This window comes from Netta rufina, assembly GCF_964035555.1.
Source record: "Netta rufina genome assembly, chromosome: 3".
NCBI lineage: Eukaryota > Metazoa > Chordata > Aves > Anseriformes > Anatidae > Netta > Netta rufina.
Window position 1 is genome coordinate 27,628,207 of NC_140125.1, and position 27,241 is coordinate 27,655,447.

Here is a 27,241-nt window from a genome sequence, read left to right on the forward strand (position 1 = left end):
ACAGCTGTTACATACACAAATAAAATGATACATAGTGGGCCAGTAGACTGGGAATTTTCCTTTTTTCTTTAAATAAGAGGTATATGATTTCATTAGTGGTATTAGTAGTTCATGTGATTTTCTAAGATGAGAAACATAAAACTGTAAATATGGAGAGAATATTTGATTGATGTAATATGTATGTAATGTGAAGTCTTCACTTTTTGGAGCTATTGAAAACCAATGTTTTACACAGTTTGAATCTTTGAGCATTGATAATCACATGTTTATTAGTAAAATTTTCAAGTAATTTACAGGTTTTTCTCCTTTCCTTTCTGACTTTTATTTCATTCACTTATTTGGGGAAATCCAGAAGTACCATATCAATCTTGTTTTGGTTTTCTATAGCACATAACTGTCTTATTGAAACTAATGCATGTAGCTGAGCAAATATTGGGGAGTATTATATGTAGTTATGTTTTGATATATCCTTTGAATATTTTTTTCAGGAATTCTAGAGGTTTTACACTGTGTGTTGGTGGAAAGCCCCGAAGCTCTAAACATAATTAAAGAAGGACATATTAAATCAATCATCTGTCTTTTGGATAAACACGGAAGAAACCATAAGGTAGGCATAGAGAGAGACTATATTTAGGTGAACATTCATGAACAAATAAAACATACTAGTTCTTCACTGAGAGGGTGGCTGGGCAATGGAACAGGCTTCCCGGGGAAGCTGAACCTGCCAGAGTCCAAGAATCATTTGGACAAAGCTCTCAGACATCTATTCTTATTTTTGGGTAGTCTTGTGCAGACCCAGAAGTTGGACTCAATGATCCTTGTGGGTCTTTGCCAACTCAGGATAATCTATGATTCTGTGATATTGCTCAGTGTAGAAGTTTGATTTCCAATAATTCAATACTGTGTTCATAATTATGAATGAAACTTCTCCTAACAAGTGTATGGGCAGTTTGAAGAAGGAAAAGTGGACATTATCTGCTTTTTGATGAAAGCAGTGATACTACCTAAACCTCAAGGGAAGCAGGGAGCATACATCTTAATATTTTTAGGAGAATTTCAGGATTGTTGTAAAATAAAATGACTATGCTAGATGCTGTCATGGTGTTGTACCCTTACACGTCTTCCACTAACAAGATGTACAGCATTAGATTGCCAGAAGTAACTCAGTGTGATTATGAAGACTATATAACATGAAAAAAAAAAAAGATAATCTATTTTTTTTCCAGGTGTTGGATGTCTTGTGTTCTCTCTGTGTATGTCATGGAGTAGCTGTGCGGTCTAATCAACATCTAATCTGTGATAATCTCCTGCCTGGAAGAGATCTGCTATTACAGACACGCCTAGTCAACCATGTTAGCAGGTAAAGAGAAAAAGAGTGAATCTGTATGTATGAACAAAACAGAATAAAACTTGTGGTTAAAAAAAAAATAAAAATAGCCACTAGAGGAAAACTGTTTACATCCAAAACTTTAATTGAGGTATTTTATTCTCATTACGATTTTAAATACTGTTTGTGGTATTTGTTATAATCAAAATACGGGTAAGAGCTGCTGCAAGCTAAAGTTGCGTGCACCCTCCCTCTCTCTATCTCAACTGCTTTAAATATGTGAAATTGTGAAGTCTTTTCAAACATTCTTGTCTAGATCTAACTGTGCTTTCAAAATATCATCGACAAGTACTTTTTATTGCCTTCTTCCACCAATGTTTATAATCTTGTGAGGATCGAGCTTTGGACAAAATCAAGAATCTAATACCAAATACCTTCACCAGTATCTTAAGCAGATATTGTGAATTTTGCATGGGATATTTATGGGGAGCTCCTTCACGGTAGCAGAATTGTAAAAGTTACCTTCCAGCTGATGTTAATAACAAGCTGGAGTGAGTAACATCTTAAACCACCAAACTAATATTTATGAAATATCACAAGAGTTTAAATGTATGCTAAGGCAGAAGAATCTGGCCTCAAGTACAGATTCAATGCGGCCTTCCTCGATCTCAAATTTATGTCTCTTTAAAAAAAAGTCTCAGTAATTAAGTGAGAATGAAAGTTGAAACATAGAAATAGTAATTACAATTCATAGGAATTATATTTTTTAGGATTAATTAGATGTTGAAAAACATTAAAAAAAAAATCCACAATTGTATGTTACGAGGAGACCTTTTGAAGTAAAAATAAATCCCAATCTGAAAATGAAATTAAGTTAACAAACATATAGGTAATACATTCACTCATAATGTATACTTATTTTTCATACCCACATCTGACACGCCCTCTCCTCCCTGCCAATACACACAATAACACATCAACAAATATAATACATGCAAAGATAGTATAATAAGAATAATTCCATGTTAGAAGAAATTTTAAGTGTGGGTACTGATTGAGCTTACAAGGTGAGTTTTGATCTTGTAAAGGTAAGGTGCAGCTGTCTTTCCCAAATACAGCTGCAGAAAAAGCTAATGTATTTAACATATTTTTGCTCTGTATTAGTAAGTTACGAATAAATACATTTATATTCCTATGGTGATAAGGAAAAATATTATTTTACAAAAGTCAGAAAGGCTAATTAAGCATTGAGTGCATTTAGAGAGAAAACAAAACTTACATAACTTTCACCACAAATAATTGGTAAAGGAGGATTCTAAGGTACTGAAGTTTGATGTATTTTTTCAGGGTACTAGAAAATTCTTGTTGCCAGCTCATATTTTAAAAAGATTAAATTGGATAATTAGATTGATTAAATTATAGAGTTTGGACAAAGTCTTGACTAAGCTGGTACTGTGTTCAGTCAGAAAAGATTTAATGGGTGATCTTGCTACTAATTTACCAATGATGTTTTTTTCTAAAAGATAGCTCCTGTCAAACTTGTAAAAAATATTTTAAGGAGATTAAATGTCAGCAGCTTTTAATTTTATCTATATTATTCTAATAAAAAAAAATAAAGTAAAACATTAAATTTGAGATAAATGAAAAGTCTGCAGGAGTACATTGAGTTCTTGAGTTTTTCATAACCACTTTTATGCTTTCTCTTTCAGCATGCGACCCAATATCTTTTTGGGGATTAGTGAAGGCTCTGCCCAGTACAGAAAATGGTACTATGAACTTATGGTGGACCATCTAGAGCCATTTGTGACTGCAGAATCAACTCATCTACGAGTGGGCTGGGCTTCAACAGAAGGCTACTCACCATATCCAGGGGGAGGAGCAGAATGGGGAGGAAATGGTGTTGGTGATGACTTGTATTCCTATGGCTTTGATGGTCTACATCTGTGGTCAGGTAGTATTTCCACCTTTTTTTTTTTTTTCTCTTATTCTTTTCTCTCTCTCTCTCTTTTATTTTTATTTTTTATGTATATATTTTTTTAAGCAAGGTTGTTAAACTTGGAGTTCCAGTGAGGTTGTTTTTCAGGAATGAATTGGATGTCTCAGTTGACACTTGGAATATCCAGAAACACAGTCCCATCAGAATAGGTTTGAAGTTGATATTGCAAATAGAAAAATTTATTTTATACAAAGTAATGCAGGCAGAATAATAATATGTTTCAGCCTGTTTTTTTTTTTTGTTGTTTTTTTGTTTTTTTTTTTTTTTTACAGTAATTATAAAATTTTTATTTAAAACTTCGAATTACAAAAAATGAATTCTGGCCTAGTCAGAATTCTGTAGTCTGTATTTCTAATTCCTGTGTGATAGTGGAAGAACAGTCTGAGAGACCTGATTCATAGTTATGCTTTTTGCTATACGTTTTAAAACTAGATATTTTTTCTGTAGCGATGTCAACGCTTTAGTTGCATACATTAATTGTTTATTACATAACTTGAAAAATCATATTCCTGCCTGATATATGGTGTGTTTAGTGTGTATTCAGTATTTAAATGTCATTGACCCATACTGGATCATCTGTTAATAGAAATTTCTGTATGTGAATTCTAGAAAAGCAGGACTGAGTATCCAAACTTTTTGTATTTGCTGTTGTTTCTGCAAATAGCTTATTCTCTCTCCAAACTGAGTTAGCAATATCAGAGTCATCTTTTTTTTGCTTGATTTTGCTCACATGCAAAGATTCCAAGGTATCATTTGGTATGAATGGGTAATTGTACACATGGAGATTCCTAAACTTAAAAAGCATTTCTATTGCAGTTTCATTTTGTTAAGGAAAAAATGTCTCCTTTGATTTTGAGAGATTATTGGTAAACTGTAGAACTGACAGGAAACTGGGTGAGGCTTGTTAGACTGGCAAGTTGTGCCACTGTATACATACGAGCTTATTTTTTAAAGACCCTTCACAGATGAGAGAGACTTGTTAGTGAGTCAACTGTATGTATGATTCAGTGTCTGAAGATTTGAGGCATTGTGGCTAGGTACTTGGAAGAAGAGAGTTTTACATTTCAAAAAACTTCTCCAATCAAAATAGCAGAATATTGTATCACAAAGTAATAATATACCCGCTAGAGTGGCATCTTGATAACATAGCTGCCACTTTTGCTCTCATGTATGGTGAAAATTGCTTTGGAACACTGATGCATAATTAATGGTGTCAGTAAAGATGTGTCATAACTGAGTTTGTCAGATGAAGTATTATTACAGAAAAAACAGAAAATATTGAGGTAACCCAAATAACTTTTGTAGTTAGGTTCACTTTTAGGGAGGAAACATAAGGTTACTTAAAATCAGAATTATTTTTCTACCTAATGGAAACTTCTTAAATCAGAAATGTCACAGAATAAATGAATAATTTTTGTGGCTCTTAAGTCAATAATCCATCCCAGTCAAAAAAGTCAGAGCAAATTAGTATACTTAGTTTTTAATATTAATTTCTGTTGTAAATGTGGCTGACAGATTTGGAAATATTGTTTTCCTTGACATTTTCTGTGGGAAATGTAATACATACATCTCAAATTTAGAAGGACTTTAAATAGTTGAATTTTGAAAATCATGGCCTTCACAATCCCAGGCTGACAAGTCTCTGAAACATTTTGAAAATAATCTTTGGAGAATTAAGTATTTACTGCATTAATGAATAGCAACAATAATTCCTACCACTGAGCTGCTGTTCTGGAACAGGTCTTTGCCAGAATCACATTTAATCTGCATTTGTTTCTTCAGTCATGCAATTACTTCTTTAATATAGAGGAGTGGAACTCATAGAACTTTAAAGCCTAAGGCCAGGAAAGAGACTTAAATCATTTGGGCTGACTGTGTAAATCAAAGATAATTACATATTTCTTTTAAAAAGTCAGTTCTTCATTGAACCCAATGACCCCTATATTTGGCTAAATTTTGACATCTAAAAAGGCATCTAGTCTCAAGTTGAACACCTTGAATACATGAAGCATCCACTGTTTTCACGAATAGTTCTTTTAAAGTTTAGTCACCCTTGACATTTTAAAAAAAAAAAAAAAAAAAAAAAGCTAAGCTGTTTCTCAAAGTAGTGTTTCATGAATATATATGCTTCAAAACTGGTGCTATCTTTGATATGTGCTGGGAAAGTACTAAGTTAGGATGTGATTATGAAACTGCTTAGTATCATCCGATACCATGATCTGGACCATTTTCTGGTACGAGAAACATCTTGCTTTTCCTAAATAATTGAAAGTACAATACTTGTCCTTATCTTAAATAATGAAAGATTGTTTAGTTAAGTATACTAGGTTCCATATTACACACTTACATTTGTTTTGCAATATACTTTTACATGACTGTGAGGAATAAAATTTAACTTACCTGGTTTTAACTGTTTATAAGGGTTATCAGTAATTATATTCACTCATATAAGATGTAACTTAATCTTTATGATTAAAATAGCTTGATGTTTTTTGTAGATGTGATTAGGTGCTTTTCTTCACCATATTGCAAGCTTAAAATCGGGTCTTGGATTTTATAGGGTGAATTTGTGAATTAATGCATGTGTGCTCTATTGCTGTTTCCTGTTTCTATTTTTTTTTTTTTTTTTTTTTTTAGGCTGCTGTGAACACCTGTATGATTCTCTGAAGTTTTGCTAAATGCATCTCCTTTGCTTCCACAGGTTGTGTAGCACGAACGGTAAATTCTCCCAACCAACATCTGTTAAGAACTGATGATGTTATTAGCTGCTGTTTGGATCTGAGCGCTCCCAGCATCTCTTTTCGGATAAATGGTCAGCCAGTTCAAGGAATGTTTGAGAATTTCAACATAGATGGCCTCTTCTTCCCAGTTGTGAGCTTCTCTGCAGGAATAAAGTTAGTATCCAGTGTAGTTTTTTTCCTGGTCTCTTGTTTTCAGTAGATGTGAATATGCTAAATTATTTCCCTGTCTGTCTTCACTCTCATTTCCCTTTCTGACATCTGCTTCTTTGGCACAGCTCCTGTTCTTGGGTGGTGAAAGCTCCAAAGGAGTCCTGAAGAGGTGGTGCATCTGTTGTTTTTCATAGGTGCATTCAGGTGGTTTGCAGATAGGCCTTAGAAACAGCTTTATGATTTCTTAGCTGATGCTACAATGCACATTCACTTCCAGGATAGCATTTAACGTGTATGGGAAAAAAACACAACACTTACCTCTGTCTCTGTTCTCTGATATTAAAAATGTTTGCCCAAAGGCACTTGTTATGAGGTGGTAACTGTTATTTGAAGATATATTATCTGCATTTACCTTAAGAAATGGTGGTACACTTTCTTTTTAGCAGGACGGATTAACAGGAGTTCAGTCAATCTCTGTTCTGGTTGTTGTACAGGTTTTCTATAAAATTTCAAGTGACACTTGAGGTGCCAGACTTCTGCTTCCATGTTTTCAATAGATTGAGGCTATAATATTAAAAAAGTTTGTGAGAAATTCCAGCAGAAGGACTGACTTCAGCAGAACTGCCAAACGTAAAGGCTGAAAGCTGATTTCTGCTGGAGAGAAAGTGATGCTTGGTTAGAGATCATTAAAGAACTGATAAATACTACAGAAACTAAAAGCTAATATCTTATTCCAGGTACAAAATGCACTTCTTTAGACTTTTCCTTGAACAATGAAGTTACAAAAGATACAGTGTGATAAAACTATAGATATGCATACTGTGAAATGCAGAACCATTTTTCTGCATGCCTTATCATGCTTTATTTCATGAGATAAATATTTGACAGATACAATTCATGTGCTATATAGGAATGACAGCAATCATATGAGACACAGCAAATATTAAAGAGGGGACAACATAATTCTGTTGCAAGGCCAGGGATTTTCTATTTTTTTTCGTTTAGAATTGAAATGTTCTAGGACGATTTTTTTTCATGTAATTTCATTTATTAATTTGTTTAGGAACAAAAAAGCTGTGAAAAATTCACCGCTTTGTAATGAATAAAAGAATGTTTTCCCCTAGGTTTCTACTAACATGACAAGTATGTGATTTGGGGAAGAAAATATGGGAGCTGTTGTGTTGCATCCTAAATGTTTAGTGTTCTGTGAGAGAAAAGGAGGAATCAAATTCTGCTGAGTTTTCGGGCTCATTTCTGAAATGAGAGCAAATGGAGAATTTCCCAATGTACAGAGAGTTGACAGGTTCCTGATTGATTACTCTGGGCTATAATCTCAGCCTTCTGAATCTCAAAAGCCTGCTGCTTACTTCATAGGCATGCCAAGCAAGCTGATCTCCTCAGCCCCCCACCTCCCTGCCCCCCTCCCATCACTGATTTAAAATATTTTTATTGAAACAGAAATTAAGTAAAAGAAAAAGAATGCTTAGTTTAGTTTTCCTCTTTTTCTTTTCACTTACTACTCCAGCACTAGTTAGTGTTGAAATGTAATTAATGCAAATAAACTATAGCAGTGTTTTTTTCTTTCCTTTTTTTCTTTTTTCCCTTTTTTTTCAGTAACATTCAGTAGTTGTTAGACTGACATACTGACGAGGTTTGACACCAGAGGTATCTCAATTATCTAAATCAACTATGATTTTACAGGGTACGTTTCTTGCTTGGAGGTCGCCATGGAGAGTTCAAGTTCCTTCCTCCACCTGGGTATGCCCCTTGCTTTGAAGCTGTCCTACCAAAAGAGAAACTTAAAGTGGAGCATAGCCGAGAGTACAAGCAGGATCGCAGCTACACAAGAGACCTATTGGGTCCCACTCTTTCTCTCTCACAAGCAGCTTTTACCCCAGTTCCTGTGGATACTAGCCAGGTATTGAAACTAAAAGATTAAATTTCCTTATGCAATCACAGACATTATAGTGCTATCTTATTGCACACTTGTTTGAATTTACAGCTTGTTTCAAACTTGTATTTTTTCTCAGATTTTTTCTGATACATTCCGTCATTAGAAGTTGAAAACCAGAAAAAAGTCAGAGGCACCACAAAGTCCATATAGCACTCACTAAAAATTTCATCTATTTCAATTCACAAACACTGTAGTGGAGAATAGATTTTGGCCTTAATATTAGAGTATACGAAAAAGAATATTTGAATTTAGTGTGTTGTTTTGACAGTTGCCACTGTCTTAGAATCATAGAATCATTTAGGTTGGAAAAGACCTCTAAGATAATCTAGTCCAACCTTTTAACCTAGCACAGCCAAGTCCACCATTAAATCATGTCACTAAGCTCTACATGCATACATTTTTTGAAGGCCTCCAGGGATGGTGACTCAACTACTTCCCTGGGCAGCCTGTTTCAATAGGCTTCACAACCCTTTCAGTGAAGAAAATTTTCCTAATATCCAAACTTGAATCCCCTGATGCAACTTGAGGGGGTTTCCACTTGTCTTATCACTTAGTGCTTGAGAGAAGAGCCCAATCCCCACCTACCTAAAGCCTCCTTTAAGGTAACTGTAAAGCTCAAGATAATTTGTGGCACTCAAGATAATTTATATAGTAATGTCTTTATTTAATAATAAAAATATCTTTTTTTACTACAGTTTAATTAAAATTAAAAGTTTTAATTACTAAAAGCTTTGCACTAAGACCTTTAGACCACCTTCAGCCCTATTTGTTTACTGTCCTTTCAGCTTACTGAGTGTTACATTTGACTCATTGTGGGCAGAAACTTCAGTGTGGGCATTGAAGTTGTAAAGTTGTATTTTTTTCTTTTTTCTTTTTTCTTTTTCTTTTTTTTTTTTTTTTTCCATGTAGTGGGAGAGAACAATAATTCTGGTAGCAAAGAGCTCAATCTCTGAACACAGATAAAAAATAAGTTTTTATTACACTTGAGCAGAGTTCTAGATAATACAATGTTTTAGACACCACGTAGTCACATTTTACCATATTTAGGAACTTGTGCCTGGAAAAAATCACATCAGAAAGAAAAAAAATGCTACTTAATTTCAGTATGTGCTAAATACAGTGTTCTACATGTGTCATTAGTTATTGTTCTGTAATGCTAACAATTAGGGTAACATTATCAGGATTCACAGCATTGTATGTTTAAGGTCTCTGGTTTCTGAGACACAGAGTATCTGATTTAGAATTTTGGAGATAGCGGACATGCAATCCTGATTTCACTTTTCACCTGTCATCATGATCTCTCTCTCTTTTTATTGATGTGCAGTTCTCAAACATTTGTATTTGTCCGAAGTGTTTTTCAGAAAATTACTTCAGTTGTTGAGATTTTTTTCTTTTTTTTTTTAATCTGAGAAATGCTATTGGTTTGGGTAGCTTCTTCCTAGCTGCCAGGAATGTATTCTGTGCCATTTGGAGGGGTTGGGATTAAAACAGTTTTCTTTTGCTGGTCCAACTCTAGGATTTGTAAGGGCATATGCATTTCTGTTAATCTGGGAATTCTGTATCACTTTAATCAGTAAGAACCGAATAATTATTTTGGATTGGTTGAGGGATGTGGTTTATACAAATTTTGATGGCTATGAAAGTCTATGTTGCACTGTCAAACAACTTCTCTGTAACAGCCTCTTTCTCTCTTTTCTCTTTAGATTGTTTTGCCTCCTCACCTGGAAAGGATTAGAGAAAAATTAGCAGAGAACATTCATGAACTTTGGGTTATGAATAAGATTGAACTTGGCTGGCAGTATGGACCAGTATGTACCTTCCAAATTAATTTTCTGTTAATTACATAGTATTATTTAGCAAATCATCTTCAGAGTGCTAATGGGACTTTTTTTTTTTTTTTTTTTCAATCCTTCTAAGATTATTAAGGTTTTAGACCCTTTCCACTGCAAGTAGTTGGGTAAACCAATAGTGCTTGTGTATTTCAAAAACAAAATTCTGGTATAAATATTATCTGATGCACAAACTTCCCACCAGTCTAAGGGCACAGAAAGCACATAGTGGATTTTACACCTTTTATTTGTTCTTGGGAGAAGTTCAGTTGCTTGGTAGAATAAACAAATAAAAAACATTATTCTTGGTTCTCTTTGCAAGAACAGACTGTAATAACTCTCTTAAAAGTTCCACACAAAAGGTATTAATGAAAAATAAGTATTTCTTATTTTCCAACTTTATTAAATGCCTTTAAATTTGCCTTTCTCCTTCCTTCTCTCCTTCTTTTTAGACTAATGTCCATATTAGGTGCTTCACATCATAACTATTTTCTTATCTCTTTCCTAGTTTTCATGGAGCTTGGCAGAAAAAAAAATCACGTGGCTTCTGTCTTTGATACAAAATGCAATCGATTATGTCAATTAGATTTTTAAATAAATCATAAAAATAAAATAAAATAAAATAATAAAAAAAACCCCACAGGTTATTTATTTAATGGATACCAGATGGTGTTTGTTCAGAACATAAAAAACATATAAGAGATACTAGATGTAAAACATGTATGGATGTATAGGAACATATGTTTTGTTTTGTTTTGTTTTTTTTTAAAGATTTTGGTTTTCTGAAGAGTTCAGACTATGGAGGTAATATATAACTGGGCATAGGAATTGTATTTGATGTAGCATGTTGCAGTACTTAAAAAGCTTTGATGAACAGATTTGATGACTTTTTTGTTGCCTTCCTGACCACACCAAACACACAAACAAAAATAAGTTAAATTAACATGACAAAACTTGTTAATTGTACATACCAGCTAATAATTACTAGCCAATAATTACCACCAAGAATCTAACTGAAACTTTGAGCACTATTTTCACTTAATCAGTTAGATGAGTAGCATTAACTTAAGCAGTGATAAATGTAGTTAAGTTCAGAATGAAACAAGGTGCTTGCTTTCTCTGGCTTTAGTGTTGGATGTATTTACTTGTATTTAGTGTTTGGATGTATTCACTTTGGAAATATGACTTCTTGCTAATTATCTCCTGGAGATTGACTTCTTAATCATCTTGGTTTTTCACGTGTGACTTTATCAGTTGAAGCCACTGTATCCCATTCTTTTTATCTGAATTGATGTTTTGCAGTTACTGAGGCAAGGCATGAAACCAAATTTAGCTGGTTTAGGGGTACACATATGACTGCTCTAATCTTAATTAGATTTCTTCTTAATTCACAGCAAGATGCATGTAGGTAGTTCCTCTGAAGGAGTGGTGTTTTTTCACCTTTAAAGGTCAGTGTTTAAAATGTTTAAAAGCTGAAAAGCAGAGAATCCACAGATGTAGCTGTGTCTCCAGAATATTCAAAAGATATATCTGCTGTAGGTTGCATTTTGTATCGTCTTCTAGATGCCTGTTATATCAGATCACCAAAGATATGTGCTGTAAATACTGTGCAATTACTAGTGTATTTTATACCTGTAACCAAGTAAAGTAACAAGCTAGCATAACAAAATTAAAATGTATTTTGAGGACTTCAGTTTTAAAAAGTTTGCTTGTTTTGTTTGTTTTAGTGGTTTAATTAAAAGTGTGAATTTGAGTGATATTTAGGTTCCAAAGTCAAAATTATCAGATGCATCTGCATATCTTTTTTTTCTCTTAAACTTCCCTATATAAACAGATACAAAAATTAAGAATTGACAGGTGTCACAAGTTCCATCACTAATGTATTTGCTAGGCATTAGGCTTTATACTGTGGCTCAGAAACAAACAAACAAACAAAAGCGGGGGGGGGGGGGGGAGGGACTGGGAAGGCAACCTACAAAATATGTTGAATATATAATAAAAAGTATATTGTAGCTGTAGAATGAAAAAGAGTCACTGGGGAAAATTCAACTAATATTGGAAGTCTTTGTTACTGGAGACTATACTGAGTCATTTTATTGATGCACATAACCTTAGGTCTTGGAAAGAAATCTGCAAATAATATTTTCAATGTCTTCTCAAATAAATATCTCTTTTTAGCTGCTAATGATTTTGATCAAGTTGCTTGACAGTTAAATTGCTTGTATTAGTTGTCCAAATAACATTATCAACTGCAGAAAAATATCCCATCGAGATTGTAAATGATCTTGAATCCAAAACATAAACAGCTGTCTGCTGTTCAATTTGATAATTATTGTATGCTTAGATGAAAATGAAAAAATGTGTTACTCAGAAATGTTATGAAGACTTTTTAGTGAGATTAGATAAACTAGACTAAGTAGTAATGTTCAATTTAGTTATTGTTACAGAAAAACCTAAAACCATCAAGAATAGAGTATGATGAATATAAATTAAATTTCAGTTATCAGGCTGTGTGTTGCTTAGCTGCTGGCTGCTTTAAGCCACAATGATCCATGTTCATATTCACTTTGTGGGTTCTCATGTAAAATTAGCACTCAGGACTTGAAATTAGAGAAACTTTATCAATAGGTTAATTTTAAGACTATATGATTTTAAAATGAAAACCAAACAAACCCCTATGACACCACTACTGCTTGGGGCTATGCCCTGTGTCTTGGAATGGTTGTGTCCATACTCTCAGTTCCTGCAGCTGCTACAACACTGTGACTACTTGCATGCTGCTTACTGGCAGCATGATTTTAATACTGTAAAAATGCCTGGGAATTGTTTGAAATAGTTATTTAGCTAGAGATAAAATCATGCTGAGGACCATTCTAATGTTTTCACAGCGTACCCAGTTTTAGTCCTTTTTATTCTCCTACTTTGGTTTTACTCAGCTTATTTGCTGAATTGTGCTGTCTGTGGTAGTCAGTATCCTTTGTGTTCTATGCAGACTGCGTGCCATACATATCACAGTTATATCCCCATCCAGAAATGGAGCAACATGTTGAAAAGAAAACCAGCACTCAAACAGTAAAAGGAGATTTATTTACTTTTATAGTATAAACGCTTTCAGAAATATAACATTATTTTAATATTTAAGACAATTCCTTCATGAGTGAAGCTATATTTGTGCTCTCTATCAAATACCATGCGAACCTGCCCCATGACAGTGGGTTGCATCACAGCTTGAAGCCATGGAGCTGCTGCAGACCTAGTATTTTGAGAATTACAGAACACACAGATTATAGGACTAGTTGTGATGTTATGTATTTGATTTACTTGGCTGGTTGTACAACAAAAGAGCCCATGACTACATGCTTCTTCTGATAGTTCTGAAGCTAATTAAGGTAATGTGGCCATGAAAACAAGTCAGTTTACTGCTTCTGGTCATCATAAGACAAAGAGAAGAAAGAAAGTTAACAGACAACTATAACACATTTCTGTCTATCTGCATACAAAGATAGCTTTGTTGTGTCACTTTTGAACTTCTCAAAGGAAAAAGTGTTGAGCCTACTTCTTCTGAAGTAGCAGCTCTGTTCTGAGTTCCATCAGCTCATCACTGGATCATATGGGGTCAGTACTGGTGAAAGAGGTGTAATATGGAGGAGAAACTTGGTGTCATTGAAAAAGAGTAGATAATTCATATTCTTAAGCTCTGTGGAAGTGGAAGACACTCATTTCTAGGGTACTTTGCTGTGTCTTAGCCAAAGATGCTGTAATAGTGAATCAAACTGCTCTAATTGTGTATGTGCAGCCAGAGAGCTGTAGGTGTTTCCAGCTCTTGCATCAGTACAAGGCACTACATGAATAGGCTTGCTTCTCCTCAGGATCTATTGAACTGTATTATTATTTTTTTTTATTTTTTTTGAGAGCTATCAGAGAGTCAAGTCACAGGAGCATGTATATAGGGTTTTGATGTCCTCTCCTATGCCAAGTTGTTCCTCACTGAGGTGTCCCCCAGCCTGCACCTGGGGGACAGTTAATCTGAAACAGATTAACTCTCAGTATCTTGTTGGCTGTCTGTCTCCCTTGAAAGCTGCAGAGGTGATAACATCTTCAGTAGCACAGTTGTTGTTTGTCAAGTGAATAATAATTCTGCACGTCCTAGCTGTCAGGAAAAAGATATACTTGGATTTATTTCTCTCCACAGATCCATCACTCGAACCTTGTTATAAAAGCTTTGTTTAAAAAAACAAAAACAACAACAAAAAAACCTTCCTTACAAATTAGTGGCTGCCTTATATTTAGTTCATTGTCTTGAAAGTACCTTGGCTTTTATTTCAAGTTTATGCATTTTGAAAATAAGTAAACTGAAGTTCTAAAACCAAGTGGCATTGAAAAAAATGACAGCCCTCGCCATTTTTTTCCTACATTCCAACTCTTTTGAAAAAGTGTTTTTGTACAAGTGTAGTCTTGAGTAAGCAAGTATCAACATTTTCATTTGAAGCTAATATTTGCAAATTATATATATATGTATATATATATTTTGTAATCAAGCCTTCTTGCAAGACGGTCTTTTTAGATTTTATTGACTGAGCAATATGTTCTAATATGTTGAAGATAGAAATCTGAGAGCAGTAGAATGCTTAGCTATCTTGGCATCTCATGTTGCCCTTCCTAATTATGACAAGTATTAGACTAAAACTATGTATATGAAGTGCTTGTTAAAAATGTTATGGATTGAAGTTTTATGTTTATAAAAGGTAGGGTTCTGTAAATTATGGATTTCATGACGTCTCTTGCTACAGTAAAATTAAATTAATGTTCCAGTTATTTTCGACTGCTGAATGATTGAACTCTGTTTGTATGACACTGAACATAACTTTAAGAAAGAAACATTCACTCAATTTAAAGGGTAGGGAAAATTTATCCTTAATTCTGTATGTTGTTATATTCACTAATTACTTCAGTACTGTTCAGATTAGTTTATTTATAGAAATTGGATACATAATTTTTCAAACACTGTGCTGAAGATGAGTTGTTATTTTATGGCTATATGTCAAAACATAATGAATTGAGCTATTTTTGAAATTTCGTTATTTGTTGTGAACCCTCGTATGATGATATGTACAAGTCAACATGTGTTCCACTTGAGATCAACTTGCAAATACAAATCTTGCCTTACCTGAACAGAATGCTTATACTATGAGAAATGGTCTGAAAATACAGACTTTTTCGTTTTTGAAGTGCTTTTCAGTTTGCATAATGCTGATGAGATCATACTGAAGTACTTTGTGTTTTGAACTGTTTTTAAATTTCAGCTATTTTTTAAGACATGCTAAATTTATTTCTTTACTGTCTTTTCAGGTTAGAGATGACAACAAAAGACAGCACCCATGCTTAGTGGAATTTTCAAAATTGCCAGAGCAGGAGAGAAATTATAACCTGCAAATGTCACTTGAAACATTGAAGTAAGTTGCTTCAAACTTCTAAAGCTTACAGTAAGCATTTCCTCAAACCTAAGGAGTTGCAGTTTCCAGAATTATAATTTGACATGTGGTGTTTCATGCTGGGTGATGGCAGTAACACGAAAATGAGAGTCAGATCCATCAATGAATGATGTGGTTGGCACTGAAAATGGCTTTGATAAATTCTCTTTCAATGTCTATGGAAGTTTTAGCCTGTGTAAGTAACAAAAGAGTGTAAGTAACACGAGTTAGCTCATGTTAGTGCAAATACATAGTGATAAGCCTTTCTTTTTCATTTCATAAATTGTTATGTTATTGTGGTAGTGCTGATTATGAAATGGAAACTCCAGCAGATTTTGTCTAGCTTGGAGAAAGGAGAAATAGATCCAAGCTTTGAAAAATCTCTTTTATTTCTTGTTTGGTTTACTTCCATTTAGTTTAATTAGTTTTAATTTTCTCTGTTGATGAAGCATACTTTGCCAATTGATAGATATTTCCGGACATGACTAACAATAAGTTATTTCTGTATCTGTGCATGTTGCCATAAAGCAGTAGTATGCATTGTGGATGGGCTGTTAGATGTGTGAATTTCATGGCAGCTCTCCAGTTGGAATGCTAGAAAATTTCAGTGGGATGTTAATGGGTATGTTCAATTAATCTAGTTATCTGACTTACAAAGAGGCAATTTCTCAGCTCAGCTTTGTCAGTCAAGCAGATGTGAATTCTTACTTTTCCGTGAATGCATTGGAAATCTATTAGCCAAAGTATTTTCTCACATATTTTTTCCATTATATTACCAGCATGTAAAAATAGTTCTCAAAACTAATATGAATATGATTCTTCAGTGAATCCTATTTGCAATCTATTGAAATTTTATTTCATGGTAAAATATTGTTGCGTTCACTTGTACATAGCATTAATAAAGATGACTTTATGCATGTGATAATTCAGAGATAAATTTCATTCAGAGAGAACTTGAACTCCTTTGGAGGCAAGAAAGTAAATTCAAATTTTTCTTCAGCAAGGTACTAGAATTACAAGGAAATTTTTAGGCTCCTTTCAACACATTAATGTGCTAAGAATCCGGAATAGCTTCTTCTTTTCCATTTTTGAACCTATCATCAACTACAGATGCATCTTTTGCTGGATTAATCTATATAATATGACTCAGGCTTATCATTAAAATAATACCCTCAGTATTATTTTATAAATGTACACTCATAATGTTTCACTAAGTATTAAACAAATTTTAGTATTCCTTACATCATTACTGGTTCAGGACTAGTGGTTATATAATCCAGCCCTGACTGTATAAACCCATTTGGCTGTATAAACATATAAATTAGGGATTTCTTCTATTTTAGTAATTTTTTTTTAACTTAATATCGAGAGAGCCTTTTTATTAAACGGATAGTATCCAAAACATAAAGCTTTCTGTGAATCTCAAAATTCATATGGTTTACTGAGTTTAGTCTTCGTGTTGTTGTATTAGTGCCTGTTTTTCTGAAGCATGCAGTTCTAATTTTGCAGTATCGTGTTGTATTTGTCATGTAGATGTCTACTGTTCAGGGACTAGGAAATGAGCGTCATGGTCATTTTGTTTCCGCAAGCCTGCAAAGTTGAAAAAGTTAGTCCACTAACCCATTCTAAATAATGCATGATTGTGATGACTCGATGTAGTGCATGTTGTGATGACTCGAATTGTAAGCTAGTGGTTCTTTACTTGGTATTTCATATTTACTAGCAGTCAACTTCAACGACAGGCAGTGGAAAAGAGAGAATGTTCTTTTAAAACTTCCTCTAATCAGCTACACACTATAGTCATTAAAATTTGCTCCAAACTGTGTACTTCATTCTTGAAGGTGTTGCAAGGCATCAAGAATTAACTCTTTACTGTAATTGTTTTTTGTTGTTGGTTTGTTGCAAATTTTGCTGTCAGCTGTATTAGATGAGAGTCAAAAACCAAGAAAGTTCTGACTCACATTATCTGACGCAATATTTCAATATCTTGAGATCTCGGTATATTTTTCAGTATGATTGAATATTTTTATGAAGTATAAAAATGATATATGAAATGTGAATATGTCAAGATTCAGGAATGAGTTACCTCTGAAAATGTCATTCGTCTGAAATATGCTTGCTCATATTGTTTCTTCACATTATTATATTTATTGTGTATCTTAATATTTTATTCTGTTTTGATGCTTCCTATTTTATGGCTGAATTGCCCATATCTACCTATTTACTCAGTTGTGTGTGTGATAACTATATGTATCAAAATTATGCCGAGGGCTGCATTAAAAAGACTCCTTTAAGCACTTCTGGTTTTCTTGTTTAGCTCTGAAGTGCTGCGGGGGTCTTTCATGTTGCACCAGTATTGATGATTCAGCCTCAACAGTTAACCAGAGGTGTGATTAAAATCTGACTCATGGGGCCCAGATGCCTTTTAATCCTGCTGTGACTCTCTGACTTGAATTTGCTCTGTCCAGCTGGAGATAAAGTAGGGCTCAATTTCTTGTCTTGCATTAAAAGAAAATTAGGGTTAGTGGGGCTTAGCTCCTCTGTACTGCTTTCCCCTGTTTGACAGGTTCTATTGCTTATGCTGGTGATAACTGTATGGGAATCAGGTATGGTTTATGCCAATTGAAATATATCTGCATGGAACATTTTTAACAAATTATGTGTTTTGCAGGAGGTAGCCACCACATGTTGATTTCCTGGTGTTTGATTTAACTATGTAATTTTAAGTTGGGATTCACAGACCATAACAATAGGGCTTACTTCACATAGCTAGCACTAAAAATCCACTTTAAAAATCTCCTTGAAACATATGATTCATCTGCCGAGAGATATATGCCTAGTGCAGTATTTATGCTCATTTTTTTCCCAGTCAATTCAAGAGCAATAAATATAGTTAGAAAAAGACCAGAAAATAATGTTTTTATATAGAGACAAGAACAAATAAAAACCTAGTATTGTAGCTTCCTTCAACATTGTTAAAACTGGGACTGGAGTCCAAGCTTTGCACGTGTGATTTCTCTTGTGTAACCAGTCAAAGAATTCAGCTTTTGAGAAACTTCTGATCTGACACCAAATTGTCCTATTAACTTTTACCCAGTGTTTATTTTCATTTTACTGTTAATATTTTAGTAGTGCACCTAGGTTAAAGAAGCTAAGACTTGATAACCCAGTACTGAAATTAAGAGCAGGAACAAATAATTGATGAGTTACAGATCAAGATGGATCTTGATATAAATCCTCAAGATGAATGAGATTTAAGAAATACACTGCTGGATAACATGAATGTATGGAAAGGAGGGAGTTTGAAGTTATGAGAAAGCTAATTAATATTGTCAACCCTGTTTTGAGGTCATATAGTAACTGTTTTCTGAAATAAGCCTTATCTTACAGGGTCAGGCTAGAATATCTTACCTGGGTCAGTGGCTCTGTGGTAGAAGCCCTGTGGTCCACAGCACCCTGTTTCTAGTCTGAAAGTGGATCGATGTGTAGCATCCATTCTGAGCATTGTGATGGCTGTTTTGGTCTAATGCTTATAGTGTATTCTGTTGTCAGCCCTCTCTTTAGTAGTGTAGCCTAACAAAATCCAAATACAATTAAAATCTGAGTAACAGCCTAAAGAAGGCACATTTTAAAGGTAACAGGTGATGTTTCCTGCCTTTTCTCCTTTCTTCAGTTTAGGAGTGTTGTGGATTAGCCCTGGCAGGCAGCTAAGTACCATGCAGTCACTCACTCACTCTCCTTAGCTGGAGTGGGGAGAGAATTGGGAAGGTAAAACTGTGAGAATTCATGGGTTGAGATAAAAACAGTTTACTAGATAAAGCAAAAGCTGCACGCACAAGCAAAGCAAGGAATTCATTTGCTACTTCCTATTGGCAGGAAGGTGTTAAGGCACTTCCAGAAAAGCAGGACTCATCATGCCTAATGGTTTCTTGGAAAGACAAATGTCATCTCTCCAACCATCCCCCACCTCCTCGCCCTCTCCTGAAGCCTCTATTGCCAAGCCTTTATTACCCCTTTGGTCAGTTTGTGTCAGCTGCCCTGGCTGACCCCCCACCCTCAGGCCCCCTTCTGGCAAGGCAGCAGGAGAAGCAGAAAAGTCCTTGTTTCTGTGTAAGCGCTGCTCTGCAACAAACAAAAACATTGGTGTGCTATCAACACCATTTTCATCAAAAATCCAAAACACAGCATCACACAAGACTTCACAAAGAATGTTAACTTCATCCTATCCAAAACCACAACAGAAGAACCATGACATAGCAGAAAAAAGGTTTTGATATACAGCAGTATGAATGGGTATATAAGCCATAGAAATAGGTATAGGAAGCAGAAAAATATATTTCAACTGCAGGTAATCTTTCAGCTGATGCCCCACACAGAAGAAATAAATGATATGATAGTTCCATTTTGAAGTAGTCCACTCATATTTTTACTAAACTGTTTAGGAACATCTTGTGGCATTTTCTTCATGTCACCATAAAGCTTATTACATATACCAAAAAAAAAGTGGTGTTGATCTCTCTGTTCTACACTGTTGTCATTCCCATAGGTCTCATTTGTTTGTTGTGTGGTGCTGTTTATATACCTAGGAACAATTCAGTATAGAAATACTGGCAGTAATTTTATCTCTGATTCCTGTGTTCCAGAACCCTGCTGGCATTAGGCTGCCATGTTGGAATTGCTGATGAACATGCTGAAGAAAAAGTGAAAAAAATGAAACTTCCAAAGAAGTAAGTTGAAATTCAAATGCATCTTTTTGTTAGGTAGGATGAGTTAAGCAAACTGTTGTTATAATAATTTGATATTATATTGCTGGTTTTACTGATACTTATACTATACATTCATGCCTATGAATTTTAAGAAATTTACACATACCTTCATCTACACTTTTACATTTAGATAATTGTGATCTGATGTGTAGACAAAGTTTTTGTGTGATATATTGAAATGCCTGGCTTTCAATGCATCATTACAAAGTTTTTTTTTTAGAGTCTACTGTAGCAACTTTTCATGGGATTTTTATGACAAACTCATCCATACATTTTTATATGCTACTTTCAACCCTTTTGAAAGTCATAGAATGGCCATATAGTGACAACCTCTACAGAAGTAGTATAGCTGCCTCGTTTCTTCCCGCGTGATCAAGATTGGCAAGAAGATTGCTAGGACTGGTATAGTAGCCTGCACTTCTGCAGCTTTGAAACAAGCTCTCATTGTCCAGCCAATGTGCCATGGCTTCTTCCTCGGGAATGAAAAATTTGCGAACATTAACATAGCTGAAAGCAATGGAACTACACTTGGTGATAAGCATATGACAACACTATGTCCCAATATGCTTTTTAAGCTTGTCTAGCTTAGGATAAAAGAGATTAAAAAGTGAATAAGCGTAGAGCAGTAAAGGTCACAGAAGAAAACTTCTGATTTTTCTGTTATTTCAAAATTTAAATTAGAAATTCAAGTTCCTTGCTTATTATTAAGAGCTACTAAGTGCTAGTACCACCAGTGCTGAGTTATCTTAATGTCACTGAAACTCTTAACTTTGAAACTCTTAATGAAACTCTTAATGAAACTCTTAACTTTGGGTATCTGAGGTCCAACCATATATACAAAGTCAGAATTTTGATACCTTATATACAATGGATAAAAAAAAAAAAAAAAAAAAGCAATTTCAAGATGTGTGTGTATTTGTAAGGCTTTTTTTTTTTTTTTTTGTGTGGGATACAATCCTGGAGAGATTTGTGTGGGATACAATCCTGGAGAGAAGAAGAGAAGAAGGATTGTTCTTCTGCAGTTTAAGTAGCCTTATCCATAAGAGTTACAGGAGGTAGTGTGTAAGAATCTAAGGTTTTGATGGGAGAAGAGATCTTACTTCCTGTGTTTGTTCCTGTGGGTGATACAGATGCATATCCCAACACTTGGTCAGCTTTCCCATGATAATGTATTAATGGTTCTTACATCTGCCTGACACAGAAGCTTTATCCTGTTATGAGAAATAACAGCAATAGATATCACTTGAATGCAATTAGCTCATCTGCTCTACTTTCTAAGCAGTTCTGCATCTCTACTGTGCATATTCTTGTCTTTCTTAACTCCTTTTTATTTTCTGCCATCCTGTCATAACAAATAATATTGTAAAATTCTAAGAAAACAAGTTTGTATTTGTGTCACTCTAACAGAATTTTGGCATCACAGCCCCATGGGTTACAGATTGGGGAAAAGCAAATTTTTAACTTAAGTTTGTGCCAGAAATTTGTGGTTTCTAATACAGCATAACTTCACAAAGGTACTTTTTTTGGACCAGTTTGAACAATAGTTTAAAGTGCACTGCAAATACAGTTTTTGCTGATGTAAATTCTCTTTTTCTTACAAAGTTTTTTCCAGGTATAACTTTACATTAGGTTATTGAACAATCCAAACTTAAATAACCTTTACTTTGCAAATATCTCTCTGAAATTCTGAATACTTAGTATTTCTACAGTATGTAAAAAAAAGTCAGAATTAAAAGAAAAAAGTTAACTTTTTTTTCCTGTAAAACAACTCACATAGACTGCTGGAAATCTTTAATCAAGAGAGCAGAATATGTACTCAAATCATTAAAAAATATACCTCTACTACTCTCTGTTAAACTTTAGGTGATAGTACAAGCAAAGATGCCATAAAGCTTGTTATAAATCCATTTCAGATCAGTATGGTAGTGATAATGTGCTATTAAAGCAGCTAAATTTTCAGCTTGAAAATTATTCCAGATTGTTTTACCTACTTCTTTAAATCTATTTATAATGTAAGACCGCCAGAGATACTGAGCAAGATAGGACCAGTCATTTTACTGATTTGTGGAGACAAGCAGATGACCAGACAGGAGCTGTGGCTGTAGCTACTTGTTGCAAATGGTAACATCTTTCTGCAGCTTGACAGTTTTTGAACATGAATTTGTACGCACAGAATATTTTTGTTTTTAAGGATCCATTGATACTTACCTTTCATGAACAGCCGTTTACATCCTGAAATAAAGTATACATATCCTCTGAGACAAAAACATGAACATCTTTTGAGACACCTGGTCCTTTTACCTTGCTCTTACATAGAAATATCTATGGCTATTTTACCTTTTTAAGCACAGGAGAACAGTTATGCAGGGGATTGTGACAAGGAAGAATGCACTGCCATTCAGTGTTACACCCGCTCTTAATTACACTTTTCCCTAGGCTCCCATCTGTGGTAGCTGGGCCCAGTTGTGACCTGCTGTGGGGCCATAGGAGCCGGCTGTGTTTGGCACTGGGCAGCTATGGCCTTGTCTCACGGAGGAGCTCTGCAGCCCTTGGCCAGCACCTCGTCACCAACACACATTGCTCCCACTTTCTGTCTACTCCCTGCATTGTTCTTCCTGCTTTATCTTCCCGTGTACATTTCCTGAGCAGTTGGTACATGTCCCACCGACACTGTGCAACATCCCGGACCATAAGAGTTACATCCTGATGAGTTGCAAAGCCCCATTTTGCCTTCAGTGCCTTGATAGTCCATCAGTTAGCAGTAGTGACTAGGTTTGCTTCTGGATGTTGTCAGGTTTCCTGTTTCTGTGTTTGTCTCCTTCTTTCCTTATATTCCCAGTTTGGCAATGCCCTTAGCAAGATACTCTGACTGAAAATAGTCTCTCACACTCGTCTCCTTGCCAGTTAGTGAGATTGGCCAGGCTTCTTGTCATCATTGACTCTCTTAGCAGGTTTATGTCTCTGTATGTTCTTGTTTATGGCTCCCCCCTTATTAGCCCTTTTGGATTGAAAAGGCAATGCACCAGATGCGCATAAAGCAGCAGACACTATGCTTCTACATACCTTTAAGTGCTGGACTGGAATGATTATTCAGTTGTTTTGTACTTTGCAATCATAATAACCTGCTTGCAAAGAATCAAAGATTTGCAACCAGATCTGTATTATCATTTTTATTTTTATTTTTAATTTGATTGAGGGCACAGTTCAGCTGCTAACCAGACCAAGAACTTTCCGTTGTTGTTGCCAATATTATTATAGTACTGTTACTATTATTTTAACATGCTTGGCATACTACTCCAAAAGATTGAAAAACTATCAAATCCCCTTCCCTCTTACAGAGAAATGCTAGGCAAGACTCCTACATTCTATCTTATGAAGACACTGGTGCTAGAGTTGTTTTGTGTGGGTGGATCCCAATGGTGCACCTTAGTGTTGTAGTCCTGATATACTGCACCAATTACCATATGTGTTACAGTCTTTATTGAAGAAAGCTTGGTCATAAGCAATGTGGGAGATGACTATCATTAATTCTGTGGGAGAAACTTCATAAATGCAAAATACACTTCATTCTTAGGAGTGCTAAAAATAACGAGGGAACTTTTCAGAAGTCATGCTTAAGTTTTAAGCATTTGCTTCTAAAATTTAAAGGTTAACTAAGGGATGAGGTATTATAAAGAAAAATTTACAATAAACAGATTTCATGTGTGATCTTGAGTAATTAATTTAACCTGTTCAGTCTCACATTCCTATATGTAAAAGGAAGAAAATATTTTCTTTCATCAGTAGGAAGTAGTTAAACTCTAATAATTATTGTGAAGTGCTCAGAGTTAATTATAATAGTGTTCATATAAGTATTTAGATAGATCACATCTTAATCTACTACTTTAAATATGTGAAAGTACTAAAATACTTTGGAAACATTTTAGTTCAGCTCATTTGGTATAGCTTTCATTACTACAGCTACTTAACCTGATCAAGATGCAATTAGTTTGAAAAAAAATCAAATGTCAGTATGTTATTATTCTTTATGCTATAAGACAGATTATTTTTATAGACTATTACATACTTGTCACTTCTTTCCTTTGCAGATCCTGTTATTATTTATTTTTCTTACTGACAAGTAACTGCAAGTTCTGTGTTTCTTTGGCAGCTACCAGTTGTTGAGTGGGTATAAGCCTGCTCCCATGGATCTGAGTTTTATCAAACTGACCCCCTCTCAAGAAGCTATGGTGGATAAACTAGCAGAGAATGCTCACAATGTGTGGGCAAGGGACCGTATCAGGCAAGGCTGGACCTATGGTATCCAGCAGGTAAGTGCTAACTTCAGTCACTTAAGAAAACACTTATTTATTGAGATATTTCACAGTTAAATGAGAATAATTGGTACACAAAAGCAGGAATAAGCATCAAATGAATGTCTGTCAGTCAAGAGAGCAAAAATATGTAATTAAAGCAATCCTTTTGCTAGATCTTCTAGCAATACAAGTCTTCTTTTATAAGCGGGGGAAAAAAGTTGGTCGTATATTCTTTTATGCTATCTGTATCTCAGCATGAGAAAATTGCATACAGGAAGATAATGTTTTAGTATTTTAGGAAATGTAATCACTGACTTTCAGTAGGGGTATCATTTAAATGTTGGCAATCCTAGAAATTGGATGTTTTTGTTGATACAGCAAAAATAGAATGTAAACTCTAGCAAGTACTTTACTAACATATTTCTGGCAAAGGCATTAAGCAACTGAGAATAGTTAAGCCAGTCTCCAAGTTCCAGTCCTACTTGTTATCTTGTTTCAATGATTAGGAAAGCTATATGGTAGGTGTCAGAATGTGTTGGAGTGGAATAAAAATTAAGCATGGTGGATTGTTAGCAGCAAAACTCATGGACTTTTTTTTCACTCTTTTTTTTTTTTTTTTTTTTAAGTCAAACAGTAGAGTAATTACAATGAATAATTTGTTGTTTTTCAAAACAGCCACTATGTATCACTTTTCCCTTAGGAGTCATATTTTCTATTCTTTTTGTAATTACCTTTGAATTTTATATAGGGAAACCTATCTTTTGTTAATAAGTGTGTGGTAGCATATCACAGTGAAATTTTAGGAAAATCCACCCTCTGGGAGAAAATATGAGTTTTCATGGATTTGCGCTGGGCATTTTTTTTTAATTTTTTTTTTTCAAAAATTAAAAACACTGTTTTGTAGGTACATTTTATTTCCTGCCTACAAAGAGTGTTTTCATTTTTGACAAAAGTTCTAGTTATGTATTTCAGTTCAGCACGTTTCAAGTTTTGTTTTTGTACAGGATTGTAGCTCATTCTATTTGCAAAGCTCTTGCATAGAAGAAATATGATTTTATATATTTTAAGTTACTTGCTTCAACTCATCACATACTGGCAAAAATACATTTATGCAACTAATTATATTCCATATAGCATTTAAGCATTGTCCATTAAAGTATCTTACTATAAAGATACCATTTAGGTACTTTGTAAACTGTTTAAAAAATCTACATTCTGTATTTGGGTCTAGGCACACTATGAAGCTATTCTTGTGTTTGCAGACTGGAATATGTATAGTATCCCCTACTATATAGACACTGAAGGCACATATATACCCTACTATATAGACACAGTCTTGGTGCAACTTTCTGCCTACAACAGGACTAAATTTGTCCCTAATACTGCATCCTTAAATAAGAGAAGATGGCCCTTTGAAGTGCTGTTAACATTTCTGATTAATCAGGAAAAGTTTTGAAGTGATGATTTTCTTCTCTGTTGCCAGCTAGGGGGAGCAGATTAATTCATTTTTGAACCCACTGCTATAATCCTATGTTTATGGAGGCAGTGCACAATTTGCCTCTAGAATGAGAGTCTGTCTGTCTCAAGATTCTCCCAAGAAATATTTCTGATATATTAAAGAATGCACTCAATAATTTACACTACGCCTCCTGTATTTTTTTTTTTCCTCCCAGAAGCCAAACATTTTCAATACAGGGCCTTGCCAATCAGAGAATTTGAAATGAATAAAGGAAAATTTTTACAGCTTTGGTAGAACCACTAACAAAAGTTAAATTTATTTTAGTAACAGATTTGATTTATTAAGATGAAGTTAAGAAATTACTGGGATCAAATGCATCTGTTTGCTACATTTCTAAGTAGCATTGGGAAAATTTAAATCCACATATGTAGTAAATAAGGTTTCTTAGATCTTAAGTCTAGTTTAACCTACTCAGTGTATGTGTGCATCTTTGAAAAAGCACAAATAATTTTGCTGTATTTGTTGGAGTGAATTTTCAGTTAAATTGCATGTTTTCTGAATTAGTGTGATATAATGTGAAAAAGGTAGCTAAAAGATTTCTTAAGTGTTATTAGGTTGGTAACAATAAACAAAAGAATGTAACAGGAGTGGGTGATGGAGAAAAAAAGATTTCTCCTTTACATTTACACAAGTTATTTATACAGTCTGTATATATGTTTTGATGTGTCTGTTGATGTAGAAAATTCTGCTTTTGAAGAGCCTTCATGTGATAATAAATAATTATGAGTTTTATTATAGTCCCTGAAAGATAGCAGAGCTGCTCCCAGGCTACAGCTTTGGTTTAAAAAAAAAAAAATAAACCATTAGACAAATGCACTAAGGCATGTAAACACCTGAAATCAAACACTGCAACTAAATTTCAGAAGAATCATGAAGTCTTTCTTAAGTTGTTAGTGCTGTACATAGGTAAGACTGACTTTACCATTGGAATCCAAAAATGCTGTGCCATTGTGGAGGCTCACTGGAAGAGAGCAGAGAGAAAGAGGAGGACTTTATCTACTCACTAGTCAGCTGTCTGTGTTTTATCCTCTGACTTAAATTACTGTCTTGGAGGCTAGACTGGAACTTGGGCCTTTCCTAGACTCCTTGCACTGCTCACTGGATGACAGAGCTCAACATGCAAATGAAATCTGCTCTTGGATACTACAAATTGTCTGTTGTTGAGAAAATTTGTGAAAGATAGAGGTATAATT

General features: G+C 34.5%; 1 protein-coding gene across 1 annotated transcript in view; it reads left to right on the forward strand.

Moving 5' to 3' along the window:
* RYR2 (ryanodine receptor 2) overlaps positions 1–27,241 on the forward strand; it is a gene marked incomplete at both ends in the record, with an annotated part of 408,872 nt that overhangs the window by 221,349 nt on the left and 160,282 nt on the right. Inside the window, 9 exons of the mRNA XM_084285045.1 lie at positions 489–607; positions 1,227–1,360; positions 3,037–3,278; positions 6,025–6,217; positions 7,916–8,132; positions 9,872–9,976; positions 15,347–15,450; positions 20,112–20,195; positions 24,385–24,544. Of these exons, the coding sequence (XP_084141171.1) occupies positions 489–607; positions 1,227–1,360; positions 3,037–3,278; positions 6,025–6,217; positions 7,916–8,132; positions 9,872–9,976; positions 15,347–15,450; positions 20,112–20,195; positions 24,385–24,544 (1,358 nt within the window). The remainder of the gene's footprint in view (positions 1–488; positions 608–1,226; positions 1,361–3,036; positions 3,279–6,024; positions 6,218–7,915; positions 8,133–9,871; positions 9,977–15,346; positions 15,451–20,111; positions 20,196–24,384; positions 24,545–27,241) is intronic.